The 12,344-nt window shown below is 39.8% G+C and overlaps 1 protein-coding gene across 7 annotated transcripts in view; it reads left to right on the top strand.

Moving 5' to 3' along the window:
* synrg (synergin, gamma) overlaps positions 1–12,344 on the top strand; it is a 52,965-nt gene that overhangs the window by 12,093 nt on the left and 28,528 nt on the right. For 4 of the 7 annotated variants that reach the window (XM_016519229.1, XM_016519154.1, XM_016519079.1 and 1 more), the window contains exons 8-15: positions 1,404–1,664; positions 3,201–3,275; positions 3,362–3,558; positions 5,355–5,588; positions 5,670–5,803; positions 7,256–7,371; positions 7,651–7,713; positions 9,734–10,690. In XM_016519229.1, coding sequence (XP_016374715.1) covers positions 1,404–1,664; positions 3,201–3,275; positions 3,362–3,558; positions 5,355–5,588; positions 5,670–5,803; positions 7,256–7,371; positions 7,651–7,713; positions 9,734–10,690 — 2,037 coding nt within the window. The remainder of the gene's footprint in view (positions 1–1,403; positions 1,665–3,200; positions 3,276–3,361; positions 3,559–5,354; positions 5,589–5,669; positions 5,804–7,255; positions 7,372–7,650; positions 7,714–9,733; positions 10,691–12,344) is intronic. The other 3 variants (XM_016519450.1, XM_016519374.1, XM_016519297.1) reach the window with 1 other exon arrangement.

Below are 12,344 nucleotides of genomic sequence, written 5' to 3'. Positions count from 1 at the left end.
AGTTTTTAGAGAAGAAAGAAATCACCCACTGACTTTTAAAGCTGCCACATAGTAACGACTTTCTACTTCGAGGACCTTGATAGAAATGTAGTGGAGTGAAAAGTACAATATTTGAAAAGAAATGTAGCGAAGTTTAAGTCATAAGTTTCCAGAAAAAATAATACTCAAGTAAAGTACAGATACTCAAAAAGTGTACTTAGTTACTGTCAGCCTCTGCTCGTACATTGTTTATCAGCCAATTATGTCATGCCTAAACAATTCCTGTTCCACCTCCGGTACTGTGAAGAGGTCAGTGAATAGAATAGTCATTGTAGTAGTTCATTTATTGATAAATAACAAATACAAATAATACAAATCAAATGACAGTAGTTTATCAGTAATCCTAAAAAATAACACTGCCAAACACACATGCTAAAAAACAACAACTTACTTACACATAGTAAGAAATGGTTATAAAAAACTGAAACTGAAGCAAAACAAGTAGTAGGAAAGAGGAGAAATAAAAAGCGATACTTATCCTTTGCCGGTGTCCTGTCCGGTGGAGTCGCACGGTAGAGTCGATGGTCTTTACACTCTTCGGTCTTCACACGAGGAGGCCTTCACGCGACAGCTGCCGCGACCGCTGTCGCGGTAAACTAAGCTTTTTTTATACCCGTCTAACAAAATACTAAATTAATTCAGCTGGACACACTTTCCTTATTTTCTCCGCAACAAATGGCCAAGCAAGCGCAGACACTGACAAGATATTGTTATAATGAAGTGGTTACTTACCTGGCTCTTTTGGATATTTTATCATAAAAGAAACGGTAGGACTGTATATCTGCTCCAAAATCTAGTGAGCTGCCTTGCTGTATGTTCTCTATATAGACAGTAGAACATATCTTGTTGACTGGAACTGGAACTGGAACACCCTACATAGTCAGCAACTTCATGGACAGCGAATGTGCCATAAAAGACTCAACTTATTATTTATTCCAGTAGAGCATCTTGTTAACCTAATACTCTAAAAAGTTAAATATATAATAAATGACTAATGAATATTTAAATTAGTTTTTATTTGAATTTAGTATTTATACTTTATTTAATGGCATTTAAGTATTTATATATTCAGAATTTTCTTGACTTTGTCCTCCATCTTGTTTTAGTTTTTTTTGTTAATCTTGTCGCCCTGTATTCTGGGATTCTGTATTATATTCTGTGCAAAGGAAACATGTAGTAATGTCTTATTTTAAAGACTGAATAATGTTGCCTACCTCTTGGAAAAGCTTTTGCGTCTGCATCGCAACTTTGATGCGTTAAATGCTGTAGGTTTTTGTCTTGTACATTCACATAGTCATGTTTGGTGCTCAGTTAAAATATAAACTACTACAGTTCAATATGGCCTCTGTCCCTAACTGATTCAGGCCCATCTCTGGAGGAGAAGATGTTCACATCTTGCGATTTGACAGCTGATAAGAAGGCCCAGGTTAGTTTTAAGCCACGCCAGGCTCTGTCTGAGCTGAGTCCCAGAGTTCAGGTCACAGCTCAGTTTCACAGCAGCACCAGAGCCCGAAACTGGGCCCAAACTCAAGATGACTTCAATTCAGCCTTCATTGAGCCTCTACCTGCAACTCAGGCGCCCCCTGCAGCAGACAACCCGCCCGTCCAGCCCACTAGCACCAGCGGTGAGAAGAAAACCTCTATGATTTCAGTCCCGCCTCTTTTTCGAGCTTCTCAAAATTAACACAACTCGCAGCTCGAGACTTCCTGCCCTGCCTCTATTTGCTAATCATGAGATATGCTTGGTTTAGAAGGGCTGATTTCTTATCTTGTTCTTGTTTGAAAAATCTTTAAATCTTGACCTGACTATATCTGACACTTCTCAATGAACATCCAAGTAACCAAATCTGTCCTCTTACATCAACTGTCTTTGCTAAAGCAGATCCAAGGCATTAAACGGAAGAAAATGCATGGGCCTAGAAGCTTTACCCTTTAAGACAATGTGCTCTTGAGCATGAAAAATGTTCAAAGTTGAATGGAAAAATAAACCAAGATGAAGATAACTTAATTAAAATCTCTACTGGATAAAGAAATGCCTAATTCAGATCTCCTGCCTACTGTCTCAGAAACCCTTATTTTCTGTCCTGAACATCTTAACTGATTGTGCACGTGATCTAAAATATGTGCATGTTTGGGATTTAACATGTATTTACTGGGCTTGATTTCTTAAAATGTGGTGCTCTATAAATTCTTGCACATTTTCCAATGTCTCTGAAATGATGGTTCTGGGTTTTTTAGGTCCAGGGGTGTCCAGTCCTTCTCATGGAGGGTCACCTTTCTTCAGGGTTTGGTTTCCAACACAGTTGCCTAGACATTTCTGGTAATCCTGAAGACGTCGATTATCCTGTTCAAGTGTGTTTAATTAGGCTTGAGGCAAGCTTGGTAAGAAGGTGGCCCTCCAGTGTCAAGATTGGACACCCCTGGTTTAGTCTGTCTACTGAGCCCATTGGTGTCGTTAAAGGAGAGGATCAATGGCATGATTCACTGCTGTTGATGCTTACTTGGAGGTTTAATCACCATAGCCCCATTTTAATCATTTGCCTAATTTACTTCTCCACAGGACTCACAGTTTTAGCACAGATTTCAATGTACACATTGGCAATGCATGTAAGGAGATGAGTGTCAATGCCAATACAAAGCAAAACTTTCTTCTCCGTATGTTGCCAATCTGTTTGTCCTACAAACCCACCAGCTCTCGGCTCAAGACAGCTGAGCTGACGGCAAAAGCAGTGGGAGTCTTTAGTGTGTCTGTGCATGGTGTCAGTAGTACATCCGTGCTGGGCTTTGCTGACAGCAGGTGTGGGGGACGTCTGACTGTGCAGTAGGCACATGGGGATATACAGTGGGTACGGAAAGTATTCAGACCCCCTTAAATTTTTCACTCTTTGTTATATTGCAGCCATTTGCTAAAATCATTTAAGTTAATTTTTTTTCCTCATTAATGTACACACAGCACCCCATATGTCAATATGGGGTGCTGTGTGTACATTAATGAGGAAAAAAAATTAACTTAAATGATTTTAGCAAATGGCTGCAATATAACAAAGAGTGAAAAATTTAAGGGGGTCTGAATACTTTCCGTACCCACTGTATGCTTGATCAAGCACTCTTAGCATAAGAGTCCACAAACATCTCACTGTTTCCATGTCCATCACCACCAGGTGTAGGTGTCTACCCCCAACAAGACATGCAACCCATGGTGCCAGCTTGGTTATACAATGACTCGCTCATCCCAGGTATATGCTCTTGACGTCATTAGATTTGCATCATTTCATAGTTCTGCATTTCACAGTATCTAATGCCTAATGGTTGCTCTTCACAGAGTTGTTCAAGAAGGTCCTTGAGTTCACCATGACACCAACCGGTATTGACACAGCCAAACTCTACCCAATTCTGATATCATCGGGTCTGCCACGGGAAGCTCTCGGACAGATATGGGCCTCGGCCAACCGCACCACACCTGGCAAGCTGACCAAGGAAGAGCTGTACACCGTCCTGGCTTTGATTGGAGTCGCCCAGGTAGATTTCACAATTTCAAAGGAGTATGTAGGTTTGCAGTGATAGGAAGTTAGGTGCATCTTTAGGCCAGAGGTGTGGGGATCTTATCATCTTCCCTTGCTGCTCTTGGCAGTTACAGTCCTCTGAGTAGAAACTGTATAGCTCTTCCAGCAACTCATGGGACCCTTTCAGTAATAGCACATTTGTTATGCAAATTGAAAAGCACAATGAGGAGCCACTCTTCCAGTGCTTCAGTTTTGTAGAGCAATAAAGAAAGGAAAAGCTCTGGAGAATGCCAGAAATGGCATTGAAAATGGAAGTTGACTTTAATGAATATTTTAGGCAAACAGATCAGACAGCCTCTTGGTGGAGGGGGAAATAGACATCTGGATGGAGAAGAAGGTCTATTGTTTGACAGGCCTGCTTTTTTATTTCGTTTCCCTGATGAAAGACGTGCTGTAAATTCAATGTTCCTGCACGAGGCGTGTTGAAGCGCTCTTGTCTAATAGCTCACTAAATCATTGTTATGTGTAGGGAGAATATCAGTTTTAATTGAGTGTCTTATGTTTATAGCAGTGCCTCATCTTAATGACTGTCAGTAATCAGCATTTATCAGTCGGCTTTCAAAGATCTGTGCTACTTGTTATCGTCGACGTTATCATTCTGCTTTAACGCTTCGCTTTTATAGCTTCTCTTTAAAGATAAGATTTGGTTAACAGGGGATGGTGTGATGTACAACTCCAGTCCTGGAGGGCTAGTATCCTGCAGAGTTATGTATCAATTCCAATTTAACCTGGCCACTGGCCATCCAAGACTTGAGGTGAAGAGTCCTGGTGTACTGGTTAAAGATCTGGGTTGGTATCTAATAGCTTTTAGTTCAAATTTCTTTTAGATCCATCTACTTAAATCAATAGTTCACCCAAAAATTAAAATTTACCCCTCCCTTATGTCTTTCCAATCCCACGAGACTTTGGTTAATCTTCAAAACACAAATTAAGATATTTTAAATTAAACCTGAGTGGTTTCCGTCGCTACATTGAAAGTCCAAGTAACCAAAATGTAAAAGATTCAAAAAGGTTAAAATGACACCGTAAAATGAATCCATATGAATTGAGTTGTTTAATCCAAGCTAGAAAGAGAAGATTTATGGGTTAGGAATGACATGAGGGTGAGTTAATGACAGAACTATGTGTGCGAATTATGAACGGTCATTTACGATTGTTGCTTGTCCACTTTATGATTTGATTTGATTTAATTGGAATTTTTAATGAACAAAAAGCAGCAGTCTTATGTCAGACTGTTTGAGATCCATCCTAGATAAAACTTTGGTCCTATCATTCCATTGATAGCTTGGTCGGTTACTACCCCAGCCTTTTGTTTCACAGTACCTGGTTTGAGTCACATTAAAGGGATAGTTGTCCCAAAAATGAAAATTCTGTTATTAATTACTCACCCTCATGTTGTTCCAAAGATGTAAAACCTTTGTTCATCTTCAAAACACAAATTAAGATATTTTTGATGAAATCGAAAGCTTTCTGATGTCACATGGACTATATTAACGATGTCCTTACTACCTTTCATTACCTTGAACATGTCAGTTGTGTTGCTGTCTATGCAGGGCCAGAAAACTCTCAGATTTCATCAAAAATATCTTAATTTGTGTTCTGAAGATGAACAAAGGTCCTACGGGTTTGGAACGACATGAGGGTGAGTAATCAATGACAGAATTTTCATTTTTGGGTGAACTAATCCTTCAAATGACTTACCCTTACTAAACCACTCAGTCTAAGATTGCATATTGTGGTTTTATTCTCTAGAGTGGTCTTACAGTCATGAGTTTGAACATCCTGAGTCAGTTCCCGTCTCCGCCTGTGCCCAATCTACCCGCTATGGCTATTCCTGCTGTCCTGCCTCAGCACCAGCAGCCCATCATGACCCAGCCACCCGTGTCCATGGCCATGCCGGTTGCTGCGCCGCCTGTCATGAGCATGACCCCAAACCCGCCCGCACAACCACCGGCCAGCTTCGTCACCAACTTCCCTCCTGTTCAGGTAAACATCAGACACTTTATTATGGATAATAACTGCACTGTTATCGCTCAACTGATTTATTGTTTTGTTGGCTTACGTTAGGCTACCAAGGCTGATGATGACGATTTCCAGGACTTCCAGGAAGCCCCCAAAGCCGGCGCTGGAGATGACTCATTCACAGATTTCCAAGGAGAAACAGGAGTGTTTCCCAGCATGACATCATCATCCCAAAGCGGGTACGAGTGCAGCTTTTCGTCTATGCGTCATGGCATATTGCACGCCTGCAAAAGCATATTTTTTATGTAATGCAAATTGCTTGGAGAAATGCATCGTAAAGCAGCATCCTGTCATCTCTCATTAGTAGTTTCTGATATTGTTTTTATGCTTTGTTAATTCTTCTAGACTCTGTTTGCTCATCTGGAGCATGGAATCGCTCTGCGCTTTGTAATGGCTTGTAATAACCTGCCCAGCGCAACAATTAAACCCCCGCCATCTTTTCTAATGAGCCCATTTCAATGGACAGCTGATAAGCTCATTCCATTTTATTTCTATTCACATCTGCATGATTTTATGCTCCCAGGGAAAAATGGAGAAAGGCAATTATGGAAAGCAGGGAGTGAGAGGTTGGAAAGTATATTTGCTGAGTGCCACGGCCTTTACCGGTCGATCAGCTTCACTGAGCACAAAGGATCCTTTGTTTTAGAAGAATATTTTGGTGCTTGAATGTGTCAGATTGCTCGCTAATTAAATCACTGAAAATGAGAAGTGTTGAGAATAATACAGGAAGTGAGGGTGAGAGAGGGTGAGGTTTTCTCCTGTGCTGGGAATATCGCTGTTATGAGGGAAGTGATCCAAGACGGCGAGAAGGGGAAGAAAGAAACTTTTGTTTAGAAAAAAACTTGAGCTGAATTTCAAGTTGCATATTTGAACCACACACTGAAAGTATGTATTTTGCCAGTGTGGCCAGTAAGATTGTTTTCTTTGAAAGAAACTGATGCTTTTATTCAGCATAGATGCAATACATTGATCCAAAGTGACAGTGAGAACATTTCTAACATTACAAAATATTTCTATTTAGAGCAGCACAGCAGTTTTCAACATTGATGATAATAAGAAATGCTTCTTGAGCAGCAAATCAACATATTAGAATGATTTCTAAAGGATCATGTGACACTGAAAACTGGAGTAATGATGCTAAAAATTCAACTTTGATCACAGGAATGAATAACCTTTTAAAATATATTCAAATAGAAAATAGTTATTGATATTACAGACACTGTTTCTCACAAACTGTTTGTATTCGTGTGTAAACATTAGCATTTTTTACTTTAAAAATCACTTTACTCATTTCCCATTTCTTACCAACCTTATACAACTGAAATTCTGAAAATCAATGGGATACAATATATTTGTCCAACTTTGGATTTCTATTTTCATTTTGTTTTAAAATGGGACGCACTAAATACTAATCTTGCAAACTTTATAGCAGGGATGGTATGCAAATTAGTATTGTGCCTCAGGCTTTGTGTGTTTAGTCTACTTTTAGAAGCATCAAAGAACAAAAATAAGTATCTCAAAACTAAATATAACGTTTCGGCTTGTAAACTCTCTTTGTAAACTCTTCGTAGCTTGTAAAGCACTTTGATCTGTTTGGGCTGACTGCTGTATGTTTTGTCTGCTTCATGCAGTGTTCCTGCCATGCTAACTCCAGTGTCAGGGTCTTCATCCTCCTCCTCTGATAAATACGCAGTGTTTAAACAGTTGTCAGTGGAGCAGCCTGCAGAGCCCACACCTCCTGTCTCAGGTAAAACACACACACATACCCATTTGGCTCTATGCACCTCATTAACCCGTTGACGAAGACCGATCTCTCAGAAGACTGCTGTCATATCGGGTTAACTTTTAAGACTGATTCTCTTGTCTAAATGCATTTGCGATAAGACTGTGTGGCCCGCAGATGTGTTTTGCATAAATTTATCCTGCTATTTATCACATTCCTGCAGCTCCCTTCTATCATTATTATGGTCTAGTTAAAATGCACTACTGCTTCTACACACAGGCATTGTTTACGGTTTTGTTCCAGATTCAGGGGACAAATACAGTGTTTTCCGAGAGCTTGAGCAGCCTTCAGACAGAAAACCAGTTGGTAAGCAGATGCATGTCTGACACAGCATGAACACATCAAGTACACAACCTAGGTCTGCTTTTTACAAGAGTAAATTTAATACAATTGCACCAGGCTATAGTGTGTTAAGTTTATTGTAGGGCTTCATACACTGATGTAGGCATGTGTGCGTGTCCCTGTCTCACTAGAGCAGAATCCAGTGGGGACAGCTCTGAGAGAGCCAGTAAGTCAATGGTTGCAGTGATCTATTCTCCAGAACTCCTGTAGTTCTGTTCTCTCTACTTTTGATTCCTTATATAGGCTGCAGGGTTCGTACGGTCATGAAAAGGTAAAAATGTGTACGAACCCTGAGGCTGCTGCTGAAATAGAAAAAAGTTTGTCATCTGCGTGTCATTCACTTCTAGTGGTCGATCAAAATGGTTTTTTTTATTGGCCTATATTGAGAGGGCACAGTGGTTAATGGTTGATATATTGCTGGTATTTGATACAATACAATTTAGTCGATGCAAATCGGAAATGTACAATTACATTAACATTTGTCATGCTATGTTTAATAATCAATTTAATATTTATTTCATAGTGTATTGTATTTGATTTATAGGGATGTAACGATTCACTCAACTCACGATTCGATTCGATTCACGGTTTTGATTTCACGATTCGATTCGATTCACGATTGTTATAATTTTTTTTAACAAAATTAGATTTAAGACAAATTATAAATTAAATGTGTCCTTTTATTATTGCTTGGACAAAATGCTGCACATTTCTTTGTGAAATTGAAATATAACACTATAATAATATACTAATATAGCACTTGCATATTATTGCTCTTTTGTTGGTTTTGATTGCTTCTATTGTCCTCATTTGTAAGTCGTTTTGGATAAAAGTGTATGCTAAATGACAAAATTTAAATATAATGGAAATGTAAATAACAACACTACATTGAAATTTTAAAACAAGCCCCAAATTAAAATAAATAAGTAACACAAATAAAAGAAATCTCTTCATATAAACAAACTAAGGCTTTGTCTGTGCTCTTTCCATTTAAAATTGAGACGCAGATTCACTCTCTGCCAGCAGGTTGCGCTTAAAGCGTTTCCTTGGTTTCCGCTGTAAACAAAGCAGCTCTGCACTTATGAACTTTAATATGCATTATACAGAGGCAAGATGAAAAGAAAAAAATACCATCTAAACTTTTCTGAAGACGGTAAGTTCCCCTCAGACATACATTCATATAAACTCCTACCCCTAAATGAATCGCGATTTGTTTAGCATCTCAACCGATTTTAATCGTCACATATTTGAATCGATTTTCAACCGGCTCGCAGTTAATCGTTACATCCCTATTGATTTATAATTAAGTCAAAAAGGTTGGCCATGTGACCAAAAAAAAAAACCTGTTTAGTTTACTTAAGACTTGATTATAACTGACTGTGTTTACGTGAACACTTTCCAAGATGGAAATGAACAATTTTGTGTGTATTTCATGGCTCATTGCACTTAGTTTTTTAACATCAAGCACATCCCTCATTTTATTTTTTCAATCATGCATTTTTCATGCATCAGTCGAATATGTCAGTGATTTTAAGCAGTCCTACACTGCACTGATAAATTTACATACCGCAGTATACATGATAAAGGAAAATCATATCAACAATTTTGTCCGATTAATTGGTCTACCACTGGTCACTTCACTACAAGTGAAATTAATATGTACTGATTGTGGCTAAACCAGAGTGTGTGATTGTGTGCTGAGACTGAAATATGCTGGTTAAATTTGCTATATTCTGTGATTTATATCTTCACACTAAAAGTCTTCAGTTCCATTGTACCACCTTTTTATTTCAATTCAGCAGTCAAACGTAGCTTGCTTTAAGCATTGCTAATCCATTTTTCTCTTTTTAGGCCCATGAAATGGAGCTCTGGGCAACTTGTAGGCAAACTGCATTGTGCCGTGCCAGCTCTCTCTCCTTTGTTGTTTTGGTGTGAAATGCAGTTCGCCATGCCCTTCAATTGTTTTCTTTTCCTTTTTCTGCAGGGGAGGGATTTGCTGATTTCAAGTCTGTCAGTGCCGATGATGGCTTCACAGACTTTAAAACAGCCGACATCATCTCTCCACTAGACCCACCAGACCAGGCCAAGTTCCAGCCAACTTTTCCTCCTCCTTTCTCTTCTTCTCAATCTCTGTCCCATTCACAACCAGCCTCTCTGGCTCAACCTAGAAATCCTCTCAACATGGCAGACCTGGACCTCTTCACAACAATGGCTCCTCCTGCTCCCAATACCACTGTTGACTCCAAACTCAACCTGTTCCCTTCAGCGCCCCCATCCCTGGTATTGCCCTCAGTTGCAAAACCTCCCAGCGTAGGGGGTGATGACTTTGGCGATTTTGCTCTTTTTGGCTCCTCAGCGTCCTCCGAAGTAGCTCCCACCACCTCTACAGTAGGGAGAGGACCTGGAACGGCAGTTCAGGACGACTTTGCTGACTTCATGGCGTTCGGGAGCTCGAGAGATCAGAGAAACGAGACCAGCTCTGGAGACGGTGGTGGAGAGGCCCAGGCGGAGACGTCCCAGCAGAGGCAGCAAGTCAGCACTGATAAGTACGACGTCTTCAAGCAGCTGTCCCTAGAACGTGGCCTGGCCTACGACGATAACAAAGAAAGCGGCGGGGGCTCCTTCTCGTCGCTCAAGAGCGACAATGACGACTTTGCAGATTTCCAGTCCTCCAAATTCTGTACGGCGCTGGGTGCGTCCGACAAGAGCCTGGTGGACAAAGTGGCCGCCTTCAAGCAGGCCAAAGAGGACTCTGCCTCTGTGAAATCCCTGGACCTCCCGTCCATTGGGGGCAGCAGCGTGGGGAAGGAGGACTCTGAGGATGCTCTCTCAGTACAGCTAGACATGAAGTTGTCGGACATGGGTGGAGACCTGAAGCATGTGATGTCTGATAGCTCCCTAGATCTCCCTGGTTTGTCGTCTCATCAACCCCCAGCTGCAGGTGAGGAATTAGTACGCTTGCTCTGGTGAAGTCTGGCCGACTCTCTGTCGCCACTTTCTCTCTTTCACAAATGCTCAGACCACTCAGGCCTCTCAAAGGCTAAACAACCGCCCTATCAGACGCCCAGTTGGAACACAGTATGTGTGTTCAGTGTGGCTGAGTTAAAGTTACATATCAAAAACTTGCTAAACATCATATCATGCAGTCATTCCCATTCAAGTTATGTACATTTCCAGTTGAATCATGCACAATTGTAAACCTACAGTATTTATTGTTGTTTATATTTATTTATTTATCTTATATTATTTTTTACCAGTCAAAACTTGTGCTTGTGAATTTGAATCTTATGAGATTAGTATTATCGCTAACAGCACAATAACTGGTATTATTAACTCCTAGTGTTATCAGGTGATCAGGCAGTTACGAAAGCACATTTATATACAGTATTTAATTTTAATAGCTTGTGACTTGGTTTTCTCTCCTGTCGTCTGTCTATTCATGTTGTCATTGACGTCATCTCTAATTGGTTACCCTGTTTCCCTTGCTTTGATTTTTAGGTCAATGTATCTGAAACACAAACCAAAGCAGCACGTATTTATGATGGAATGCACAAAAGCTGTTCACACTGCACCTGATTAATTTCTCAGATTTTTAGAACTGACTGTCCACACTGACTTTTCGCAACTGATAAACTCAACACAAAGGCATTAAGGTAAAAATCTGAAATCACATTGTTTGCTATATAGCCACATACTGTCGTTCGTTATGTGGGTAAATAAATATGAAGTGAAACTAAATATAAAAAAAATATATTAAAAAGTAGAAATAAAAAATAGCGAAAATGATTTGGACACAGCTGTCGACTTTATTGACATTATGTACATTTCCCCAAATTCCTAAAAAAAATACATTTAAAGGGATAGTTCACACAAAAATAAAAATTGTGTAATTAATTACTCACCCTCATGTCGTTCCAAACCCATAAGACCTTCGTTCGTCTTCGAAACACAAATTAAGATATTTTTTATGAAATCTGAGAGCTTTCTGACCCTGCATAGACCGCAAGGGAACTACCACGTTCAAGGTCCAGAAAGGTAGCAAGGACATCGTTACGTCGAATAAAGTTGAATAGTCATTATTTTTGTTTTCTTTGCACACAAAAAGTATTCTCGTAGCTTCATAAAATTAAGGTTGAACCACTGATGTCACATGAACGATTTTAACAATGTCCTTCTTACCTTTTTGGGCCTTGAACGTGTGAGTTGTGTTGCTGTCTATGCAGGGTCAGAAAGCTCTCGGATTTCATCAAAAATATCTTAAAGGGGTCATATGATGCTATTTTAAAGATCATTTTTTTTGTGTATTTGGTGTAACAAAATATGTTGACATGCTTTAATGTTCAAAAAACACATTATTTTTCAAATACTGTACATTATTGTAGGTCCTCTATGCCCCGCCTCTCTCAAACACGTAGTTTTCAACAAAGCCCCCTCCTTTGACAAGCGCAGTCTGCTCTGATTGGCCAGCTGACCCAGTGCATTGTGATTGGCCAAACAACGCAAGCACTCGTTGGAAAATGTAACGCCCCTTACCATAATCACCAGCTTCATCTTTCAAAATAAATGTAGACAGAGCCCGAAAGGGGAACAGAGTC

Source organism: Sinocyclocheilus rhinocerous, unplaced genomic scaffold (assembly GCF_001515625.1).
Source record: "Sinocyclocheilus rhinocerous isolate Xijiao unplaced genomic scaffold, SAMN03320098_v1.1 scaffold821, whole genome shotgun sequence".
Lineage (NCBI taxonomy): Eukaryota > Metazoa > Chordata > Actinopteri > Cypriniformes > Cyprinidae > Sinocyclocheilus > Sinocyclocheilus rhinocerous.
Note: the sequence above shows the minus strand (reverse complement) of the source record. Positions and strands in the feature narration are given on the sequence as shown.